The 25,099-nt window shown below is 41.8% G+C and overlaps 1 protein-coding gene across 1 annotated transcript in view; it reads left to right on the top strand.

Moving 5' to 3' along the window:
• STK32A (serine/threonine kinase 32A) overlaps nt 1-25,099 on the top strand; it is a 57,478-nt gene that overhangs the window by 30,428 nt on the left and 1,951 nt on the right. The window contains exons 5-9 of the mRNA XM_077824655.1: nt 8,194-8,283; nt 13,960-14,057; nt 16,259-16,375; nt 20,088-20,213; nt 21,119-21,247. Coding sequence (XP_077680781.1) covers nt 8,194-8,283; nt 13,960-14,057; nt 16,259-16,375; nt 20,088-20,213; nt 21,119-21,247 — 560 coding nt within the window. The remainder of the gene's footprint in view (nt 1-8,193; nt 8,284-13,959; nt 14,058-16,258; nt 16,376-20,087; nt 20,214-21,118; nt 21,248-25,099) is intronic.

Consider the following 25,099-nt stretch of genomic DNA (forward strand, 5'->3'; position numbering starts at 1 on the left):
GGAAGCCTGTGTTTCTGTCAGCACTAACCCTACCTACAGAGCACTCAGGCACTGAGCGGGGTGTGGCCTTAATAGTGCTCTTAGCAGACAAGCAGTTATAGCAATCAGTGCAGAGAATCACGTTTCCCAGTTTCAGGCCAGGCAGACTGTCCGAGGAATATGAAACTGCTGAAACTCCAGAAAGTGACTTTTTTGGAGTTATTCAGCATTGTCCTCTCCCGATGAAGGGGGCTATATTAACCAATGAACTGCGACCCCATGGCCTTTATACTCAGACACTGTTTGGAATAAGACTTACCTACCTTTCATGCCTAATCTATTATTTGTATTACAGTAGTACCTAGAGTTATTCTAGTTGAGGGTGCATAGTGCCAGGTGCTGTTCACATACATCACAAAGAGACAGTCCCATCCCAAGGGGCTTACAATCTAAGCACTGTACAGTTAAATTTGCTTAGTGTTACCTATTTAGGACTTCATACTGGATATTCATCTTCACCTCCCTCTGTTGAAGCTCTGATTATTTTCTATTTTCATAGATTCTAAGTCCAGAAGGGACTGTTGTGATCTAGTCTGACCTCCTGTATAAAACACAGGCCATAGAACTTCCCCAAAATAATTCCTAGAGCAGATTTTTTAGAATAATGTCCAGACTTGATTTTAATAGTCAGTGATGGAGAACCCATCATGATTAATTAATTGCAGTGGTTAATTACTCTAACTTTTAAAAAAAAAATTAGACCTCATTTCCAGTCTGAACTCTAGCTTCAATTTCCAGCAATTGGATCATATTATGCCTTTCTCTGCTAGACAGAAGAACCTATCATCAAATATTTGTTCCACATGTAGGCACTTGTAGACTGTAATCAAGTTGCCCTTACCTTTTCTGTGTTAATATAACTAGACTGAGATCCTTGAGTCTATCACTATAAGGCTGGCTTTCTAATTTTTTAAAAATTCTGGCTCTTTTCTGAATAATTTTTTTAAACATCCATCTTGACTTGTGGACACCAGAACTGGCCACAGTATTCCAGTAGTGGTGACACCAGTGCCAAATACGGAGGTAGATTAACCTCTCTACCGCTACCCAAGATTCCCCTGTCTATGCATCCAAGGATTGCATTAACCCTTTTGATGACAGCTTTACTCTGGTAGTTTCTGTTCAGCTGATTATCCACCACAACCCTCAAGTCTTTTTCAGAGTCACTGAATCCCAGGGGAGAGTAGCCCATCCTGTAAGTATGGCCTACATTTTTTGTTCCTAGATGCATACATTTACATTTAGTTGTATTAAAACACATATTGTTTGCTTGCACCCAGCTTACCAAAACAGTCTAGATCGCTCTGTATTAGTTACCTGTCCTCTTTATTATTTACCACTCCCACATTGTTTTTGCCATCTGCACACTTTATCAGTGATGATTTTATGTTTTCTTCCAGTCATTGATAAATGTGTTAAATAGCAGAGGGCCAAGAACCAAGGGCAGTGAGAGCACTACAAACCCACCCACTCAGTGAGGATTCCCCGTTTATAATTATATCTTGAGATCTATCAGTAATGAGCTTTAATCCATTTAATTTGTGCCATGTTAATTTTATATAGTCTAGTTTTTTAATCAAAATATCGTGTGGTGCCCCATAAAACACCATACAGAAGTCTTAAGTACATGAACACTATTAACTTTATCAACCAAGCTTGTAATCTCATAAAAAAATTCACGTTAGTTTGGCTGGCTCTATTTTTCATAAATCCATGTTGATTAGCATTAATTACCTAACCCTCCATTAATTCTTTATTAATCGAATCCCATGTCAACCACTCCATTATCTTGCCCAGGTTCGTTATCAGACTGACAGACCTATAATACCTGGGTCATCCAGTTTACCCTTTTTAAATATTAGCACAACATTACCTTCTTTCCTGTTTTCTAGAATTTCCCCAGTGTTCCAAGACTTATTGAAAATCAACATTAATGGTCCAGCCAGTTCCGCAGCCAGCTCTTTCAAAACTCGTGGATGGAAGTTACTTGAATTTGCTGATTTTAAAATGTCTCACTTTACTAGCTGCTGTTTCTGACTCATGAGCCTGTTAATCTCCCATTGCAACAGACCCTGGGAGAGACCAAAATGGACACTAAGACTTCAGTAGATGATAGACAGATGTTGATATAAATGGGCCCTTCCTAGGGTCTCGGCCAAAGATGGTACTTAAAATCCTCACCTCCAGTGTGGAGGGATTCTCTGCAGAGAAGGCTGACGTTGTTTGGCCTGAAAGCAAATATCATATGCCTGCAAGATACACTCAGAGGGACAGTAGCACCAAACATCCTTTGCACTCATATTGCTGCGAACATTGAAAGCAACATTTATGGCAGTATCATGGTGCCAGTGGGCCTTCAGGAAGGATCATGGCCTAATGGGCCCATGACGACTCTGTCGGGAATACCTGGGAGCAAACAGGTGGGAACCTTCCCCCCCACCCCAGCTAATTAGAAATAGAGCAACTGAGTTAGAGGGAGACTGCTAGAATGCTATAAAGAGAAAGTTGCCCAGCAGAGAGGGGAAGCTCTCTCTAGAAAAGCTCTGTGGCAGGCTAGAGGAAGACACAGGAGGTGGAATAGGCCTCTTTGGGGACAAGCCCTGAATGAGGGTGTAGAGTTGACAGTAAGAGCACCCAGAGAACTATCGGGGTCCCTGGCGATGGGAGACAGTGGGGAGCTTCTGTCAGGAAAGCTCCAGAAGGAGAGCTGAAGACTGCCCCTAGACCAGAGAGCTACAGTCAGAGCCTGGCTCCTGGGAATGGAGTAGGAAGATTAAGAGACCCAGAGACCCCCTGGAGAAGAAGCAAGTAATTTAGAGATTAGCTCTCCAAGGAGAAATAGCAGGACAGGGACTGAACCCCAGCATGGGCAAGGGTGGAGCAGCTGAGTCTGGGAGGCAAGCAGGACTGCTGGTGATTTACTGGATCCTGCAACAAGGGGTGGCAACATTAGGGCAACTGAAGAGGGCATCTGTAAGGGAAATGGATACCTCAACTGAGCTACTGCTAGTGATCAAAGTGATAAAGTGACAACAGGACAGAGTTTGGCAAGAGCTCCAAAACACGCAGACGTGGTCTCCCCATCATGATTTTTCTGTGCAGTGTAGAGAACCATGGAGCCTTGAGGACTATGGAAGCTGGATGAGAGGAGAAACCCATGAAGGAGGTGTCTGCCTGGGGAGATGGGGCAGACTACCCCTGGGTGTAATCAGACTAAGGAACAGGGGGGTGCCTGTTAGAAAATGAGATTAGAGGGGTCTTGCGGGAAGAACCTCAGAGCCTACCAAAGAGGAATGCCCTCACAACTGCTGGGGGGAACTCTCCCACTGTGATGAAAGGGTGGATGATTCAGGGTCTTGGAGACAGCACCCATTAGGAGAGGCTCTGCTAGTAGGCAGCACTATAATAGGGAAAGGAGACAGGTTCCCAAATGGAGATTGTGATGGAGGGTGGGTATGGAGGAAGATGGCCTCCTGGTTCAGTCCTAAAGACTAAAGGGGATCTATATTGACTGTGCCTTGGTGAGGGTATGGAGTGTAGTGTGGGCCACACTGCACAGGATCTGAAATGGCATGGACTAAGGACTTATTCCCTCCAGGACTGGGTTTAGGGATTATGGGGAACTTGTGGGGAGCAGGGCCAGTGCATCTGTGCCTGGTCCGCTGACCCCAATTGATACTGAGCTCATTCAATCCTATAGGATCATCACAGTGCGGAGGCAATATATGGGGGGAGGGCATGGCGGGTTAAGTGCTCCCCCCAGATTGGCGGGGCAGGGAGGGAGAGAGGCTCTGTCCTTCTCTCCCTGCATTACTATTGATAAATTATTTTCCCCATCTAGTAAAGGACCAATATGATTGTTGGGATTCTTTTTGTTCCCAATATATTTTTTAAAAACTTCTTATTGTCCTTAACTCTGCTAGCCATAGAGTTCTCCTTGTGTCTCTTTGCTTTCCTTATCAATTTTCTATTGTTTCTACTTCTGATTTATATTAATTACTATCAACTTTCCCTTTCTTCCATTTGTTATATATTACTTTTTTATAGCTGCTTTCATTTCCCCTCTAAACCAAAAAATTTTTTTTAAACTAATATGGCCTTCTTCCTCGATTGTAGCTTTTTGGGCATCTATTAAAGTGTTCTTAAACAGTTGCCAATTATCACTCACATTTTTCTGACTAAATTCTTCCTCCCAGCTGATTTGGCTCATAATTATTTTCAGCTTTGTGAGCTTGACCCTTTTAAATTTCAAAGTTATATTGATTAGTGATCTGGACTTTATTCTATGTTGTTTCCTCTCTACCTGTGTGTTTCTGAGAGATATTTGTATAGAGCTTTATATCCTGATCACTACATGATCTTGTGAAAGTCTCATAGGCCCTAATTTTGGTTTTTAATTTAGCCTGTAAGCCACAGAATACCTGTATCAAGTAGCTCTATTCTTGCTTCACAAGAAATATTTAGCCAGGATTGTGGAGAGGCACATAAAACCCTCTTGCATCATTCAGGCCAGAAACTCATAAGTAGAGTCTTTGTTCTTGCTCTTCAGAAAAGCTGATCTTATTTTACTTATATGGCTTTAACACCGGACATAAAGTTGGCAATGAATTCCTAGCTATGCATAAGCAATAAGATTTGATTTCATGAGCCCGTAATAACTCAGTGAGGTGGAGGTTCTTACTGGTGTGGGCTTGATCTCTGTGGCAAAGGAAGAAGAAGCACTTCAACGATGTTCCAGTGTTTCAGAAAATAGGCTGAGGAGTCTGAAACATCAACATGCACAGTTCCTCTCTATGAAGCTTGCCATTCCTGATACAGACTCTGTTCCTGTCAAGCTCGGCACTCTGCATTCCCAGTGAAGTCTTTGGGGACTGAGAGGCTCAGGAGATGCTTGAACTCAGTGGGAGTTGAGGGCACCCAGCACTTCACTGGCAGCCCTCAGCACCTTGCAGGGTTGTGCCCACGCAGCCTACAGGGGTTCAAAAGGTAAAATTCACTGCAGTGCAGAGGGTCTTGCGTGGGTGTTCGCACCACTTTGTATGGGAGGTCTGCCAACTGAACGGCTGCCTGACTGTCCCTTGTATGCTACAGGAAGGGTCTTGGCTCAGGCTCCACATGGAGTGCCATGAAAGGCCACATTGGGGGAAGGCTGGGGGAGGGGGGCACAGGGGAGAAGTTACAAAGCCATATTTAAGGCCACTGGATCAGCATACCACCACCTTCAGTGGGTGCAGAGGAACTGTGCCTGCTAATCCAAGTCTCAGCAGACGCTGTGGATTTCACCTCCCTAACTGCCCTGTGCTCCTTGCACATAGAGCCCAAATACTCAGGTTCCACGTGGTTGCAGTGATTTCACCCTTAATGCACCTGCTTTCCTTACGCCATGTTGGCATTTAGGTTTGCAAACATGTTTGAGCTGTAGCTCATGAAAGCTTATGCTCAAATAAATTTGTTAGTCTCTAAGGTGCCACAAGTACTCCTTTTCTTTATACATGTTTTTGTTGCCATTTTGGGGAGTAATATTACCTTAAAAGTGTCCTCCTTTGGATTGAAGCAGCACTGCAGAAAGGTGCCAGATTGATTTGCCTGCTCCATAATTGTGGTTCTGAATTTAGCCAGGAAGCAGTAACGTACAAAGTGTATGCAAGAAAATGCATGTATTAAAGAGAGTAGATGAAACAAAAGGAAGGGAAAAGCCAGACGAACACATTCTTAGCAAGTGGCAAAACCCATGCGTCAGGCTGCCTGAAATTTTATACAACAAACTTTGCGTGCCTTCTGCTGGGAAGTCTGTATCTTTAAAGCCAATGTTTTCAGGGTTAGAATGTTGAGATAAAAGATTGAGGTTGGTACAGAATGAATTTTTCAGTAACAATTACCCAGACGCCAGTTTTAATCCGATGGATCAAATATAATCAACATAATTTTAACATATGAATTGTTTCTTACCGAAGAGCTATGTGTACCTGCCTCTTTGGGCCAGGTACAGCTGCCCTCACTGAGTGGCCCATCAACCCCTTATGGAAAAATTTCTCCCATTTGAGAGGAGCGGTCTGGTTTACTTACCTAAGATAGAAGTTGGTGATTCTCTCCCTTTAATCTACAGGTCCCTGTGGTCTGCTCACCAGCTATTGAGTTCACTCACCTATAATTTTTTTTACCTTTGGGAAGGGAATCATATTTGCCACTTGCCTGTATATAGCCCTTCTGAACACTCAGGAATAAGACAATTACAACCAACCACCTGCCTTCCCATCCCTCCAGAAATTTACTGCCCTCCCTCTTTATTTACTTTTGTATTTTGAAGGGGATGACTGTGGCTATTTCCAGAGAAATAGTAATGAAACTGGCAAATTATCAAAGAGGATAAAAACTTGGGAAATATTTTCCCGTGTGGTTCCTCACCCCCTTACCCCAAGAGTGGATTTCACCACATTTAACAAACTTCCCATGCCAAACATCCCAGTTTTGCTGCTAAGGTTTCATGAATATAGAAACATTTGGTGCAGATCTCGCTATGTTCTGCTGGAGGAAGATTGCAAGACATTAAAAGCATGAGGTTATAAATGGGCAAGATTTTAGCTAGGCTAGAAGGTCTGTGCTCAAAAACCTGAAAGCAGTGCAACTTTAAATGAATGTTCACTTGGAATGGGCTGAAGACCTTAGAAATGAGCTACAATTCTGGCCATGCCAGTTGAAGGTCACTAAGATAGTTGAAATCAGCATTGCTGTAACAAGGTCTGGATTACTGGTTCTTTCTCAATAGCGCAAAACATCATCTTGGGTGTCTTTGAGTGGGTAACAGTATTCCGAGCCCACGTGTTACAATATGGTTGTGACATTAACAAGGTGAACAGAATCAAGGCCAGAAGGGACCACCAGATTCTCTAGTCTGACCTCCTGCACATCACAGGCCACTAAACTCCACCCAGTTACCCCTGTATATGAAATATGCCAAGAAATGAATTTACCTTGAACCAGGTCTTTTATTTATAATGATCCAAGACAAAATGAAAAGGGGAGACAGTAAAGGGAAATGTGTGCTCTTATTGCCGTTTGTTCTCCCATTTTTGGGAGTTACCTATATGCATCAAGGAATAAAATCCATTCCTGTTAATCATTAAGGGACTATATTTATTTAGATGAGATTTGTAAGAGCATTAATAATTTCACAATCGAAGGTGCTTCCCATGTGAATTTCTTAAGAAGTGGGCTGCCGCATTCTGCCCTAGCTTTAGTTTTTGAGTGGTCTTAATGAGGAGCGTCATGCACAGCACATTATGGTAATCTAATGTTCCGGACATTAAACTGAGTGGAGTCATGTACTTGCAGTTTACCCCAATTATGAATAAGAGAGCGTTGTGCGCCTCCTGTTTACCAAAGCTTTGGGGGCCTTGGTCTCACTTGGAAGAGTTATGTTCCCAATGGGTTACATTCCCAATGAGTTGGATCCCCTTCTATACAGGCACCTTCCGTGTCTCCAAGAAGGGTCCTGGTTAGTTGAATGGGATGATTAGACTATTTAAACACTAGTTGATTGTCAAAGACTTGTTTCTTGATAAGTGATAATTCAGTCATCTATAACACTACTACCATGATCTTAATGAATGAATTTTATTCTATGAAATATAAATTAATTGCAGGGCTTAAGTGTAATTTGGACCTTTTAGGTGTAATTGCTTGGATTCTTAGCAGGTTCCCAGTATTATTATTTATTTGTTTGTTTACATGTATTGTGGTAGCACATAGGAGCCCCAGTCATGGCCCAAGGCCCCATTGTGGTAAACACTGTACAAACAGAGAACAAAAAAAAGGCAGCCCTTGCTCCAAAGAAAGCTTTATACTTTGTTGTCCAGACAGCAGCAATTAGCTGTTTCCATGAGCCATTTATAGTAAATTGGAGGGGTGAGCCTTATAGTTAACTAGCAGAAAAAGTATTGTTTCCTTTTCAAAAACGGTTTTGCACTGAATGCCGAAAGGGATGTTATGAAGAAGGTTATGTTGCCTATGAAACCCCCTTTCCGCTCCAAACCTTCATACCATTTAAGAATGTATAAAGCAGATTAGGTCTGGGTTTAAAAATCTACTGGCAGCACCAGAATTGAACACCAAATAGAAATGAATTATTTATTAACTCTAATTTCTTTCTTTCAGGACATGTGCACATCACAGATTTCAACATTGCCACAATACTGACTAAAGGGATGCAGGTTACCACTGTTGCTGGCACAAAGCCATATATGGGTAAGAATTCATAAAGATCTAGGCTACTTAAATGGCCATTCTTTGTTTAATACCTTCCCTTAATTCAAGGGATATATGAGGATAGAAGTGAAATCCTTTCAGGAAGTTTTAACTCTTTCCACTCCTGCCAGATAGGAATGCTATGGTTTTAAGTGAGACAAGCCACAGATGGAAAAAAGAAGATTCTTTTTGCCAGGAATTTTGTGTCTCCTATCTGTGAAATATTTTCTCATACTGATTTAGAATTGGGACCCATGCAGTGATTAACTAACAAAAAAGGTGGGGAGCCAGGAAAGATCTAATGGAGGCACTAATTTCAGTTACAATATTGTCATGCTACAAAGCGTTGTGCAAATTTATTGTGCTCATGTCAGATAAGTGTTAAATAAAATGTTTCTTTTTTGAGGCTCTAAGCATTTTACAAATTTTAGTTAAGCTTCATATCATCTCTATGAGGTAGGTACTATATTATCCTCATTTCATAGATGGTTAAACTGAGAGCTGTAATAGGCTGTCTGTTACACCAGTGTAATGACTCAATCCTGCAGAGGGCTGAACATCACCTGTGAGTTGAGAATGGACTGAGTACTTTGCAGAAGTTGCTCAGAGGCACCTCTCATGATTAAGGTCTCAGTCTGAACTAACTACACTGAAGTCCATAGTGTTACTCTGGATTTAGACCAGCTGTAATGGCAAGCAGAATTTGGCGTGTAGAACTTGCATGAGCTGCATAGATGAAATAGCGTGCCAGGAGAAAGAATACAGGGTCTCACATTGTAAGTTACATTGGGATATCAACCCATGGAAGGAAAGGATGAATCAGGCTCCAGGAGTCCTAGTTACTAACCCAGTGCTTTACCACTAGCCCAATATCCTCTGTTTAATATTGCAGTCCTTTGCAAATATAAAATTAAAAGGACAGAGGAAAGCCAGTGTGGCTGCACAGTGGTATATAGGCATTAAGATAAAAAATGCACTACACTTATATACTGGGAGCATTAGATAGATGCAAACATCACAGCCACAACAGGCAGGAAAGTAATGAGAACAGTTTTCAATCTCATTTTGAAGATGCCTTTTAAAATTATTTACCCTGTTGATATGAATGGATTTGTGCCCATCTGTACCAAACAATCAGCCCAGCTGCAGTCTAGAAACTGAGGTGCACGAGGGAAAAAAGCTTGAAAATAAGCCGGAGGGAAATAAGGGCCGGCAGGATGAGTCAGTTCCCTAGTGCATGGCACATTTGTGCACTGACCTTCTGCACTTCCATGTGTTAAGTGTTACGCTCTTGCTAGGAAAATGTGATGCGAATCTTTGGGTTCCCATTGTGCTGGTAGCAGGGTCAGTTGCCATGGTGACAAAGGGAGTAGGGACACCATTTTTTTTTCTTGTCCTTGGTTAGGAGAAAGAACAAACGTACACAAATATTGTATTATGTGCTCTCTATAGGGCAAAGGCACCAATTTGGTCCCAAGCTAAGTAAAATAGCAGGGCTACTGTGTGTATGAGTGAGGAATGTTGCTGTTGAGTGGTGGCGCCACAAAGTAGAGCAGTGGTTCTCAACCAGGGCTCCAGGGCCCTCTGGGGCCTACAAGCAGGTTTCAGGGGGTCCGTCAAGCAGGGCTAGCATCAGACTCATTCAGGCCCAAGGCAGAAGGCTGAAGCCCCACTGCATGGGGCTGAAGCCCAAAGCCCTGAGCCCCACCACCTGGGGCTGAAGCCGAAGCCCGAGCAGCTTAGCTTCATGGGTCTCCCTGTGGCATAGGGTCCCAAGCAGTTGCCCTGTTTACTACCCCCCCAATGCCAACTCTGGCTTTTATATGCAGAAAGTCAGTTGTTGAGATCAGGTGGGCATTGGGGGTTTTATAGCTTGCTGGAGGGGGGGGTGGGCCTCAGAAAGAAAAAGTTTGAGAACCCCGAAGTAGATAACAGACTTTCTGCTGCTACTACCACCAACTATAGGAGCTACTTTAGATCAAGCAGAAGTGCCCTCAGTTTTTGAAATTGAAACCAGGGTTCTAGTCCTGGTTCCCTGGATACATGTGACATTGCTACAATAATGGTATCAACAACATATGGTTTTACTACATTGGAGGCACACACTAGAATCAGTTTGTTTATCTTTTAAGTCACTAAGTATTAAAAAAAAGGAGTACTTGTGGCACCTTAGAGACTAACCAATTTATTTGAGCATGAGCCCATCCAAAGTGACCACTCTCCCTTCTCCCTAGGGAGAGCAGTCGCTTTGGATAAGCTATTACCAGCAGGAGAGTGAGTTTGTGTGTGTGGTTTTTGGATGGGGGTGGGGGGGGTGAGAAAACCTGGATTTGTGCTGGAAATGGCCCACCTTGATTATCATACACACATTTTAAAGAGAGTGGTCACTTTGGATGGGCTATTACCAGCAGGAGAGTGAGTTTCTGGGGGGAGGGGGGGAGTGGAGGGTGAGAAAACCTGGATTTGTGCTGGAAATGGCCCAACTTGATGATCACTTTAGATAAGCTATTACCAGCAGGAGAGTGGGGTGGGAGGAGGTATTGTTTCATGGTCTCTGTGTATATAATGTCTTCTGCAGTTTCCACAGTATGCATCCGATGAAGTGAGCTATAGCTCACGAAAGCTCATGCTCAAATAAATTGGTTAGTCTCTAAGGTGCCACAAGTCCTCCTTTTCTTTTTGCGAAGACAGACTAACACGGCTGCTGCTCTGAAACCTAAGTATTTAAAATGCAGCATGCAGGGCTGGAGGTGGGTATTCCCCCTCACTGATGGGATTCAGTTTCATGTCTGGATATTGCTAAACTATCACTGCCACAGATGCTGTTTCGTTCTTCCTCCTAATGCTGTTCAGAACAAACTTTTATGGTCTTTGGAATGTACCATATCACACCAGTAGCAAATGGAGAAAAATGTGTAATGTTCTATGTGGAATGACATTCTAGCTGTCACTAAAAAGGCTGCATCTATAACCTCCCTCCAAATCTCCTCCATCTACCCACCCACCCAAGTTTGTGTGTTTGGAGCAAAAATACCCAGTCTGTTTTTCAGACAGAGCTTGCTTACTATTCTTGCTGCTAGAGAAGTTTCATCTATTGATTTTCCCCTGCCACTAATGCAGAAAATTCTTACTTATGCCCCTTTCGTTGCCAAACGAGCAAAATACCTGGTTATTCAGAGACAAGAGGAACCTGGTTTTGACCTCACTTTTACGTAGGGTTGCCAACATTGTATTTCAAAAATAAGGAACTGTTTTCTTAGCACCCCTGTCCCAACTCTCCTCCCAATATTATCATCATCAATAAATAATAATAATACTAAGCAGTACTCACCTACATTCACCAGAGGTATTGCTCGCTGCTTTTTGCGGCACTCAGCAATGCCCAATCTTGTTGTACAGAGATGAAAAATAAGGGACATCCCTTGAAATAAGGGACTGTTGGGAATCCTCTTTGTATGGGTGAAGTCAGAGGGGTTACACTAGGGTAACCCCAGTGTAAGTAAGAGGAGAGTCTGACCAACAGTGCACAGCAAATGGCTGACAAAAGAAGGTGCCAGAACTAGGGCTGTTAGAACTGAGAGGTTATTTAAAGTTAAGAAGTGTCCATCTGTAAAATAGGCTATAAATCTAACCAACCGTAACAGTCATGAAAGTATTTCACTGCAGATAGCACAAGGACCCTCACCTCACACAGCAGGGATGGTCTGTACAGGAAAGTTAAAGCGTTATCTAAGGTTTTCCCCTTACTGCTGCCATCCCATCATAATTATTCCTTCCCTCCATGGAAGGCTCCTTTTATTGGCATAACAGAGCTGACCTTTCACCCTTCAGATCACCTGATTCAACCCTGTAGTATAAAAAGAAACACACAAACAAATGCCCCCCACCCCTGCCAGATTTGCCCCTCTGTTTTGTTTTATTCCTTTGACAATGATCCTCACCCTCCACCCCTAAAAATCACTGCTTTTCCTTCATCTTTCACATGGAGCTAAGAAGGTCAGGTCATCTTCTGACCCTGCCCTATTTCCTGTCAGGCTGGCAGCTTTCAACTATAAAAGCAAGGGCTGTTGGGCCCACACCCAGCTAGAAGTCACTCCCTGCTTTCCAGAAATATAGCTAGTATAAGGTCTATGTTTGTAAGTTCCAAATGCCGTGTTCACAATTTACCCTCTTCAGTTCTGCTAGACAGAAAGTGTTTTTGGCTTCAGATAAAGGAAGGAGGATATGAAGGAGGAAATTAGCTGACCTCTCAAATAAAAAAGCTTTAACTTGAGAGTGAGGACATTTCCTGCAGGATATTAGCTTTGGACTTGATAGAGCAGGGTTCAGTTCCCTGCTCTGACACAGACTTGCTTGGGGAAGACACAGAGCCTCTTTATGCCTCAGTTCCGCATATGTGAAATGGGGATAATAGCACTGCCCTGCCTCACAGGGGCTTGGCGTGTTGGGAGGACAAATATATTAAAGATTGTGACGTGATCAAATATTATGGTGATAGAGGCTATATAAGAACCTAAGATAGATTGAATTCCCAACCCCTAGTCAGTTATGTAATATTAGAAAACTAGTTTACCCAATGAGTGGCATAATTCTTAGGAGACATACAAACACTTTGTAACACCAAATTAATTAAATTATTTATCTATTATACATTGAGTGTTTAAGTAATACTTCAATTTCTCCATCCAAGGCTCTCAAAACTCTTACATCCATTAATGGATTAAATCTCACAACACCCCTTTAGGGTAAGAAAATAGTAATAGTCCTATTTCCCACATGGGGGAAACTGAGGCAGAGAGGAGTTAAAAGTCTTGTCTCGGATCACAGAGCAAGTCAGTGACCGAGAATACTTCACACTGATTATACTGTCCATATCATAAGACTGCAAAGTCCACATATCAATCTGTGTTCAATTCTCAGTGCAGACATATATGAAAAGTTGGGTCACACTATTAAATGAGTCAGATGCTGGTTCCACACCAAAGTGCAGTAATTTCCTAATGGATGGGAATTGGCCTCAAGTAACCATCCCACTGAAATTACAAATAGTAGTTATACATTATATAGAGCTTGTCATGTAATGACCCCAAAGCATTGTATAAACATCAGCATTTAACTTCACTTCCCACCTTGATTTTTGAAGTAGCTGAATGTTACTAAAAAGAAAAGGAGGACTTGTGGCACCTTAGAGACTAACCAATTTATTTGAGCATAAGCTTTCATCCGATGAAGTGAGCTGTAGCTCACGAAAGCTCATGCTCAAATAAATTGGTTAGTCTCTAAGGTGCCACAAGTCCTCCTTTTCTTTTTGCGAATACAGATTAACACGGCTCCTACTCTGAAACCTAAATATTACTGTAGATTATGAAACTGAGGCCAAGAGGTTAAGTGACTTCCCCAAGGTTAATAAGCATAGCAATGGCAGAGCTGGGAAAAGAACAGTATTTAGGTGATGGGAATCCCAACCAGCCTGTTACTGTCATCACTTGATAAAAACCCAAAAATAATCAAGTGAAAGACTGGGCAAAGGGGAACAAATTAAATATATGGTAACTAGAACAGTCTGGAATGCTTTTCACACCTTAGGACCGAAACATTATATACTGCTGAAAATAGTCAATGATTACTGTTTGAGACTCTGAAATAAAGCAAACAAAATTTTTCTGTATTTTTCAGCACCTGAGATGTTTAACTCAACAAAATCTACTGGCTATTCCTTTGCTGTTGACTGGTGGTCTTTAGGAATTACTGCCTATGAGCTACTTAGAGGCCGGGTATTGTATATACAGCTGCATTCATTTGTTTGGGGTAGTGTTTTTTTTTTTTTACTCTTTACTGTTTTCAATACTGTATTGAAATTATAAGTGCTTTTTAACAGCGATGAAAAAAAGACGAGTAGGAATCTGGGCTTCAAAATCTATTATAAAACGGGCAGCAGAAATCAAATCTCCATCAAGATTCTTATGATGGTCTCATAAGAATTTCAAAAAGAAACCACTGCAGTGCAGAATAACTCAGGGTGACAGGTTCTTGGAGTGTCCAAAGCTCTGTCAGTTAACATAAGTTAGGCGGTAAAAACTGAGCCATCTAACTGATGGCTAAGAATTCCAAAAGCAGGGACTGTAATAGAATTTAATCTGAGCTCAGAACACGCAAGAAAAAAAATTTAAATCGTTTTACTATTGCATTAAGGCTCTGCAGTCTGAGAAAACATGAACCACTGTGTGTGAATTATTAATACAACACTATTCATGCCCTGTCATGCCTCAGTCTTTGGCTGTAACTTACTTGCAAAATTTGGTGCATCTTGGATAAGTCCCTTTAAACAATTTTGTAAAAATAGGTGAGCAAAATGGAAAGTTGCTTAGCATGAAATAAACGGTATTTTCCAAGCAAAAAGATTACATAACAATTTGTGAAATTAAAAAAATACTCTTCAAATACTATTTACATTTCCAGGATATAGAACTTTTTATCTTTTAAGGAGCTGTGTGGGCAGAATGTATTTTAATTTATATCTATATATAAACTGGTCTAAATTTTAAAGTGAATTTTGGGTGGCTCAAGTTTCGGGGTCCAATTTGGACAGGTTAAAAGGATATCGTTCTCAGATGTGAAGTGCACCCTTCCTGCAGCTGAGCACTCAAAACCAAAATCTCTAAACACTTTTGAAAATGTAAATAATAAATACTTACTTTATAATTAGAAAATAAAATGGATTGCAACACTGTTGCACTTACTATTCCAAGGCTTTTGACTTTGTGTTATTTCCAAATCTAGTGTAGAAAATACTGCAGTATTTCAAATATCATATCACAGCAAATTGATGGTATTAGTGGTGACCACAGTATAATGTGACAAACTTTTAGAGGAAGACTTGAGTTCCCCTGCATTGTTTGCAGATATTCAGTGTAATGCATCCATTTCCATATATTAATTTGTATCTGCTCGCATATATTTTTAAAATGAACACTTATTGTCAAAATATTTTAATAAAAATCTGGGAATTAAAAACAACTTCAAAAACAAAATTATACAGCAATCCTTCCCTTGTATACACAAACATCTTGTATTAATTTCAAGTTAAATGTTGAGATGCATGCAGTTGGACGTACCAGTCAGATGTGCAGTTGGTCATCTACATGCATCGTTACTATGATTGGTTTTTGCCTGCTTGGTTGCACATTTTATTCTGGAAAAATTTAGACTTGGTACGCTCCAAATGCAGTGATCTGTCAAGGATGTTAAGAGGGGCAACGTCCTCTCCATCTTGCATCTGTATCCTAAAGTTCTCTGGCCAGAATTCAGGCTGGCATCTAAAATGAAAGTGAAGGGTTCATTTATTCCTACCTCTAGGACATTCTTCATACATAAATGAACAGCCCTTCTGCACCCTGAGCCGTACCTATGAAACTCTGTTCAACTACCTCTGCTGTGAGGTGTTATTTTTCATATTGTTCTTTTTTCCCTTTGCTGATGTTGTTATCTTTCCAAAGGAAAGAAGAAGCAGAGAGAAAAACCACTAGCCTCTACTTTGTCAATATCATCTCAAACTTGAGAAGCGAACAGAAAATATCATTTACTTTTAACAGAGAATGTTGAGAAAGTACTGGCCTTTGCAGTACCACTAAATTAATTTCACTTTAGTGGCCTTTTTAAGTACAAATACTGGCTTTGCCAACGGAATACCAGCAGGGTGACAGCTCTACCCTTTGCTTTTCCCTCCTATTCATCTTGCCATTTAAATGTTTCATTATTATTACTTGTCATTATTCAGTCCTGTAGTAATCTATTTACTTCAATTGAGTTAGCCTCTGCAGTGACTGACTTTCAGTGGTTCAATCTAGAGCAGCAATGCGGGGGCTTGGAGAATGGCACAAAGAGACTCTGTTTGGAGACTTCTTGCCCTAGGAAGATTTCCAAAAGACTTTTTTTTTTTTTTTAAAATGAAATGGTTTCCTTGTGTTTTTCACAGAGGCCCTATCACATTCGCTCCAACACATCTACAAACGAAATTGCTCACGTGTTCAGGACAGCTACTGTAATGTATCCTGCTGCTTGGTCTAAAGAAATGATGTCGCTACTCAAAAAGGTGAGGGCAGGTGGAGAAATGGGATAACTCAGGGGAATGGATATATTCGCATCTAAGAGTGCATTGTGCTCACTGGCCCTTGGATTGCTCCTTAGGCATCCAGTGAAAATCCTGTCCAGGTCAGGTCCAGTGTTAGTGACCTTATTATGGCTCTTGGTGCGCTCTTTAAAATGACTAAAGGTATCCACACCGATGTAATCACTATCTGGAAGCCTTACTGACAGTGTCACATCCAGGTCAGGCCCAGTAACAGGGAAGCTTGCATTGGTGTTGCCCCTGTTCTCAGGATATACGCAGGATCAGCGTCCTTCAGACTTGCCCAGTAGCCTTCTTTGTCCCTCTGAAATCATCGTTGGGAATTAGAGAGAGATAAATAGAGATAGTCAAAATTTTTCACACAAAACTTTCTATTTTGTTGAAAAAAACATTTTTTCCAAAATGCAAACTTTTCACAAAAAATGCTGATATTCTCACATTGTTCCATTTCCCATATCATTTTCTGAAACCGTTTTTCCTCGATACTTTCACTGACATTTTTATCAACGTTGTTTTCAAAATTGTTATAAATACTGTTTGTTAACCTGAACCCATGATTTCTTACTGAAGGCAGGTTTTCAGGAAGCAAAACATTTGATAAGGATTTCAGAAACAATTTGAATAACAGTCTTAGCGGAAGATATCATGAAAAAGGGTAACTAGTCCATTTTGAACCCTGCTAAATGGGAACGTCAAGATTTTGAAATTTTGTGAGAAATATTTTTGGGGGTATTTTTTTCAGACTAGCCCTACATCTGAATAGTAAAAGAATCCCTAGCATTTAGGACAATTTTTCTTCCTAAAGACTCTGAGTACAGTTATCCCCACCACTGAAAAAGACATGGGCTAGGCTACAGACATGGGAACAATTCTTCATTGGTAATGCAGCACAGCAGTGTTTTTAGGAGGAAGATTGAAAAATACCCATTTAATTAATATTAAATGGGGGAATTTAAGAAAGAGGAATAGTTAATACCTGAGCTAGAGTTTAACCAGGCCAAATAGCGACATAGGGATCTTCATGCAGACATCCTTTGTATTTCTATATATTTTTACCTTTGCTAGAAGTTTTATCCTGAACCACAACATGCTGTAAATCCCACGGGCTTGAATTAATAATGCAATATCACAATTTATTTAAATTTCTGTGTGCCCCTTTGCATCTGGTTTAGCAGCAATATTTATTATATATGAGGCCAACTGGGATGTTAAGTTTTGTCCCGTTCAAATATCTCAAGTGAATTTCATATTAAGGTTCAATGCGTTTGATCATTGGTAACAGAGCCACATTACTTGCATTTTGTGTTTAAGCACAGTACTTGGAATGGGGAAAATGAACTGTGAGTGATGTTTACACTCAGCCTGCATATCATTCACACGCTGACAGTATAGATTTTGCGCCTCCACTTAATATCATTCACACTCTGGTTGCAAGCACTAACACTAAAATGGTGTTTCAAGTTGTCAGCGTATTCATTACATTTGAGGAAGTGTTTTTCTGGGGTTATTTTAGAATGTGCTACCAGAAGTTCTTGCAATCTTGAACCACAGAACTTGAAAGACAGAATTCAATCGCTAATTTGTATTATAGCTAATATGAAAAATCCCCACTGGATTCATTGAAAAACATGAAGACAAGTAGGACCACTGCCATGGTTTTAGACTCATAGATGTTAGAAAGGGAAGATGGTCCAGCAGGTAGGGTATTAACCTGGAAATTGAGAGACCTGAATTCAGTTTCCTGCTCCATCACAAATGACTTTAGGCGAGTCATTTAATCTCTCTGCGCCTCAGTTCCCCATCTCTAACGTGGGGGTAATGGCCCTTGCCTACCTCCCAGGGGTGTGTTGTGAGGATAAAGCCACTGACAGTTGTGGGGTGCCCAGATACAATAGTAAAAGGAAGCATCAGCATTCCTCAGTTAAATAAATATTAAAACAGCCAGTTGTTTCCTAACAATATAGAGCACTATCCATTGTGACATTCACTGGTGTCCTTGGAAGACTATGATACAGCCTAATAGAGCTCACAATTAAAAACTTCTTAATATCCATACCTTGCATTTTTTTTTGCATCCCATTTCTCTTAATTATACCCCCTTATTAACACTTTAGCCAGTCCCTCTGCCTCCCTCGTGTTAACTGAGTTTTCTGTGCTGTGATTAGATATGTCTTCTTTGGAAAGATGCCTTTTTAATCTGCAGTTTCCAATTTCACTGTTGTGTTGGAGACAGGAGACTAAAATGCCAAATACATATACATTTTCAGTAGAGTTTGGTGGGGAAGTGGAGTGAGGAAATCAGATCCAAATACTGAGAAAGTGAAGATGAAGCTGGCCCCGCTGGGATTTTATTTAAATTGGAGAGAGGGGGGAAGAAACACTGTAGAACGTGTTCCATTTTTCTTAGTCTCCCTGTGAAAGAAAAGAACCTGTTAAAACAGACCATTTTGGATGACTTGTTCACACTCAAGGACATCTGGTGACATCTCAGTGGATGCACTGCTTAACTTGCTAATAAGAAAGAACTCAGTGAGTCGTTACTAAAGGAAAATCTTCAGTTGTAGCCAAGTAAGCAGCCCAGTTGAAAAATCATTAGCAATGAGATTACTTTGGCTCTGATGCCGGAGTTTGTGTGTTGCACCCTGGACTGAGTGATATGTGGGACCAGAGATCTCTGTGCTCTGAGCTTCAGGCCAGCACAGATTAAACCACTTGGCTTCTGACCAAGATTAAAAAAAGACCCTGCACTAATGTGTACTGACCTGTAATGCCAGGTTGCTAACACAACCCTCTGGAGTGGTGCTGGTGACTCTTCCTGCTTGTACAGGAGGGTGGACGCCTGGAGCCATAGTCGGGCTGTTTAACTCCTGCAATATACTCTCAATGGGAGGGTTAAGGTTAACTCCACCCATCCAGGCACTGCAGTCAGTTACAACTGCCCGAAAGCTAATGGAGAATGGAATCTTAACTAAGAGAGGGGGGAGAGAGTGGACAGATATAGACAAGGGGCTACACATTGTGCCAGTAGGCACCACTCTTAAGAGACGGTGGTACATAAACTGCCAAATCAAGAGTAACCCTCTTTGAGGCACCACTCCCTCCCTGCTTCCCTTGTGCTCTGGGAATGGAGGAAATTTGCCATTGGCCTACAGCATAACAAATTACATCACCACCCACACCAACTCACCTCTGCTGGCTGCTGTGTTGGGGAGCAGGAGAAGAAAGACTGCCCATTGCCCTCTCTCCCTACCCACTTTATTGTGTGGTCTATAGTCAATAACAATGTAGCCTAAATTCTGTCTTCTTCCTACGCACTGATAGATAGCAAATAACATTGATATTCCTGGTATAACTATAGGCTTCAGGGTGTGCGTGTGTGTATATATTCCTGTATAAACACAGATTGTTGCTCTTCAGAACTTTTCAATTTCCTTTGTAACTACATAGCATTACTACTGTAGTATTGGAAGCATTCCCTAGGTATAAAGAGAATAGGGTGAATATCATGGGATCGGTATCAAGTTATCAAAGGCAAAATTGGTACATTTTAAAAAGGCAACTGGTGTACATATAGACAGATATAGATTCACAACTGTGTGATATATATACCCTTTTTCTCCTGATTGTCTTCCCGTGGCCTGGCGTCTAAACTATTGTGTTTAATTCCCATTGCCAGTTGCTTGAGCCAAATCCCGAGGCACGGTTTTCTCAGTTGAAAGATATTCAGGACTTTCCGTATCTCGCTGATATTAACTGGGATGCAGTCCTACAGAAGAGGATAATGCCAGGATTCATTCCCACTGTAAGGCAATTTTTTTAAAAAAACCATCATTTAGAATGTGTCACGATCAGAGTACCCTCCTATACACTGCACCTGATTCTCCACTACTTTGCACTAGATCAGAAAAGTAATGTACTTTTGCACATACTTTGCACAGGTATATATTACTATACAAGGTGCAAGGCAAGGGAAAATCCAGGTGAGAATTTTCATTTTATGATTAAGACTATTAAAGGGATCATTACAAATGGTCGATGCTCACGATTTGTATTATTGTTAGTTTTGTAATGTCGTCATTAATTCTCTGTGTATTCAGAAGAAGTGCTCTAATGCACTTACAAGAACCTTTGTATTTTCAAAACTATGTGCAGAGGATTCAATGCTCGTAACCAACCCTATCATAACAAACTAGCGTACCTAGCCACTGTGCTCATGAGCAATCCTGCAGTAGCAAACGGCTGTGAGCAACCGTGCTTGTGATCATTCTACAATTTAAAAAAAACATGCACAGCCCAGAACTCTCAGATAACCCTATGTGTATAACTTGGTTCTTGCCAGCCACTTTAGAATAACTGCTTATCCTGACAAATGACCCTTAATAACAAACCAATGCATATATACCTAAGGGAGAAGATCATAATTATGGAAAGGAATATTCTAGATTTCTCCTTGAAGCATTCAAGGTTTCAGTATAAACAACAATGAATAAATGAGAAAGTGATTTTTAAAATGATGCAATGTACCTTGACAGTGTCCTTCTAACCGAGGGGAGTGATAAAATATGTAAAAGGTTCAGCAGGAGCTCTGGCTAGGTTATTGTTATTGGTTTATTCATTAGAGAGTTATTTCCCAGGTTCTTTCCTGTTTGTGAGAGCCTCTTCAATGCAGGGTCGATTCAGCTAAGGTGACCTTTCTCTCCCCTATAGAAAGGTAGACTGAATTGTGACCCAACCTTCGAACTTGAAGAAATGATCCTGGAGTCCAAACCGCTTCATAAGAAAAAGAAGCGCTTAGCTAAGAAGGAGAAAGATACCAACAAAAGCTATTCTTCACAGGTGAGAGAGAAAGAGAGGCAGGCTCCTAGAGTCCTGGAAATCTCTTTCTTTACACAAAAATTCACTTGATATTTCATATGGATGCAGCAAAATGCAAACTTGTAAATAGTCTGATTGTTGCTGTTGGGATGGCTTTGTTCACAAAACCTCTCTGTACTAGTGACAGAGCGTACACCAGGGACAGCATGATATTGTAATATGAACATTAACTCATGCATTTCCCAAATTGCTATCTAGGTTATGTAATTTTTATGTTTTATAACATGAATTTTGCATTTAATTTCCTTCTTTAAAAGTCAGAGGTGGGTGGGGGGGAAGGAATTGCCCATGGTGGCTAATGTTGGGATTTAAACAGTCCCAGATGGCTTTGAATTTCAGGGAATGGAGTACGGGAAGGACTAGTTTCTGACTTTGCTGTTGATAATGTTTTGCTGGAGATAATTTACTGCAAGATTGGGTCAGAGTGGTAGGAAATGGTGCCGCTCCAGTTTCTCACACCTGGGCACAAGTCACGAAGGTGTTTTGCAAGCTTCTCCCAAGCAGTGCTTCCAAGGTACCAGCAAACTCTTATGACTCCCCCAGTATTCCAGACCTTGGCCTCTCTGCAGCCAACATGGCTAATCATGCTCCATTATGCTAAGCTTGCAGCAGGATTTGCAATCTGGGCAAATCTTCATTATGGGCTAGGATCAGACCATCCACAACCTCATTTTCAGTTGTGATCAAACTAAACCAGGCGTTGAATCTAGGTCTCAGGAAGTGGAAAGCCAGTTTTTAAGGCACACAATGCACCACCCAGTTTATTTGTAAAATGCTGAAGGCCAATTTGGGGTAGGAGCCTGTCCTCCCTTTCAGTTCAGTCATCTAAAAGGTGAAGTGTTTCCAAGGCCATGTTTAGACTAGGAAAATCAGTTGTGTTTAAAACATGTTGGCAGGTCATGATAACATTAGGAGGGAGCCTAACGAAGTCCTAGAGTGAAATCCTGCCCACTGAAGTCAATGTCAAAACTCCCATCGACTTCTGTGTGGCCGGAATTTCTCCCCTGCGTTGATGCCATAGGGCTTTGTTAATACTGAAGTCTCCCTCATCCCTCTTCTATGATAAAGATCCTCTAATTAAATAGAATTGGATTCTTTAAAAATTAAGTTATTTTGAAGGTCAGCTGAATCTCTGAGCATGTTAAATATTTTATCATGGCCTGGGATAAGAGTTCTTTCATTTACAAAACTGATCCTTTTTAATACTCTTCATCAGTGGAAGCAAAAGCAGCCTGATCCCCACCCCTTCCCAATCAGCTGTGCAGAATGAATGTTGCCAGCAGGTCGAGTGCCGCCAAGAGGCAGCAGAAGCCTGTAGAATGCGTTGGGTTTTGTGAAAGCACTAGGAATTTGGAAAGTTTATTCCAAAAAACATGTTTTTTAAGTAAAATTTCTCAAGAAACAAAATAAAACAGTGTTTTCTAAGGAGGTTTGACTGACAACCCATGGCATTAAACATCAATGGTCTCCCTAGATGTGATAGTGGGTCATGCTTTGGTCTTAACTGCACCCTTCCCCTCTCTTTTCGTCTTTGGCACCCATCTCTTTCTTTGCTGTTAGGACTCTTTGTGTGCTTCTCCTCTCTGCCTACATATTACCTCCCTGCTATAAAAGGCCTTTCTTTCCTCCCTCCAGCCCCACTACCTGTTTCCTCCTTTTAAAGGTTCAGGTTCCCCTGCACACACTTTCCCTTGCTGTAGGCCTCATTCTTTTAGTACCTTGAAAAGTAGGAGGTGTGAGGTGGAAGGGTCTGCAGCGATCATCTTTTTGGCTCCCATTCCTTTTTGTTGGGAGGACTCTTTGAGATCAGAGGTTGAGGAGGAATGTACTGTCTGGCCAGTTCTCTCAGAAGCATCTTTAAATAAATTTAGTTTATAGTAGTTCAAAACCTTGTGTGTGAGGTCAACATTACAATATTCTCCGTGTAGACCAGGGATGAAAGTAAAATTGAACTCTTACTGGTATGGGGTCAGCTCTGTGCCCCGCCTCCAAAGGGGCATGGCTTCAGATGGAAGGGGGGGGGTCAGTGTCCCCCAGCCAGGCAATCCGCACTGCTTGGCCTGCGCCTCCCAAGGCTTCAGTGGTGATTGAAAGGGTCCGGAGCCCCAGGCCCCTTTTAATTGCCAGCCCCAGGGCAACTGCTCCTTTTGCGCCCCCCCCCCCCCCACCCTCATCGGCAGCCAGGCGGAGAGGGGGGCAAAAGGGGCAGTGACGTTAAAACGCTGCCGTGGCAGCCACTTCTTACCAGGACGCAGTACCGGCCTGTACCGCCTTACTTTCACCCCTGATGTAGACCATGGCTATAGGGTTTTATAGGACATTTTATGTCTGCTGTATTGATTTTCTTTGTGCATTTAGGTCAGGAGTTTACTCTCACTAGTTTTCATTCAGGGAGACCCTCAGGGTAAAGTTCGTTCTCAGCAGGCAGTCACAAAGCCAGAGATATCTCTACTGTTCAAATCACTGCCACTTTGTGTGTGTGTGTGAACGATGGCTCTGAGGACAGCAGCTGTACGAAGGAAGCAACAGCTGAGCATAATGCTCAGAGGAAATTAAAAGTGAAATACAAGGTTATGAATTCTTGGGATCGCATTAAACCGGAGCCTGTGTCATACATAGCAAGGAGAGGTGCACTGTTGCTCACGGCTTTGGGGAGTACTATGCTGTGACAGCTAAATTGTGCTAGAGCTGTGTCTCTTTAAGGAATCCTGTCAGTGACTGACTTGTACAAACGGTTTAAAGAAGGCATCTGTCACTTCTTTTCCTTTTACCATGCGCTGGTGACTGGAATGCAGGTGGTGTCTGGTACCCCAGTGAAACGTCTCTGTGGTGAATGAAGCAGCCAAACTCAAGAGCTATCAGAACCGATCTTGCCAGTCAGAGTTAGGGCTTGTAAATAGAAAAGGAGTACTTGTGGCACCTTAGAGACTAACCAATTTATTTGAGCATGAGCTTTCGTGAGCTACAGCTCATGTTTTATTTGCCTTCAGGCAGGCTTTTTCCCCCCTTTGTTGTTTGTAGGCTGTGTGTATGGCTGCTGATAGACAGTGATAGAATGGAGTATGTGTAACACTGATCCTGGCCTGAGGCTTGCCCACCTCTTCCATCAAGCTTCACTGAGCCCAAATGAGGCAGGCTCTCGACAGAGCTCTGTCACCTGGCCGCAGCATAAGGAAATCTGTCTTTCCATACTGATGCTTTGCCATCCATCCTAGGTGCTAAAAGCACCTGACCAGCACTCTTGGAGAGTGGGTATCATTCTCCCCACTTTACAGCTGGGGAAACCACAACCCAGAGCTGGGAACAAAACAGTTTTGAGACAAGGCATGCACATAACTAACTGCATGAATCTATTTCCATTGCTCCTTTCCCCCCACCTACTGCTTGTAGCTCTCACATGTTGTGCCCTACCTACCCTTAAGCTGTAAGCTCTTCAGGGCAGGGAAAAGTGTGTCTCTGTATATTTTGTAAGGTGTGTAATGCCCTGTGATTAAATGGTCATCACAATAACGTGAACCCCCTAATTCTGTGCTTTAGACACAAGACTGCTCCTCCTTCCATCTCTCTTTATCTAATGAAAGAGGAGAGAGAAGAAGGTAGAGCTTTCTGTACATTTTCAGCTCGCTCCCACTCCGCAAATTCTCTCTTTCAGACAAGAGGTAAAACTGAGGCCTCAGTCGCTTGTCGTTATGAAAGATACTAATGGCACATTTGGGACTATTGAGGAATATCAACCTGTCTGCCTTGGAGAAATTCTAGTTTGGGGATTTAACCTTTTGTCAACTTCAAATGCCTCCTGTAGAATCAACTGCT

This window comes from Eretmochelys imbricata, chromosome 8, assembly GCF_965152235.1.
Source record: "Eretmochelys imbricata isolate rEreImb1 chromosome 8, rEreImb1.hap1, whole genome shotgun sequence".
NCBI lineage: Eukaryota > Metazoa > Chordata > Testudines > Cheloniidae > Eretmochelys > Eretmochelys imbricata.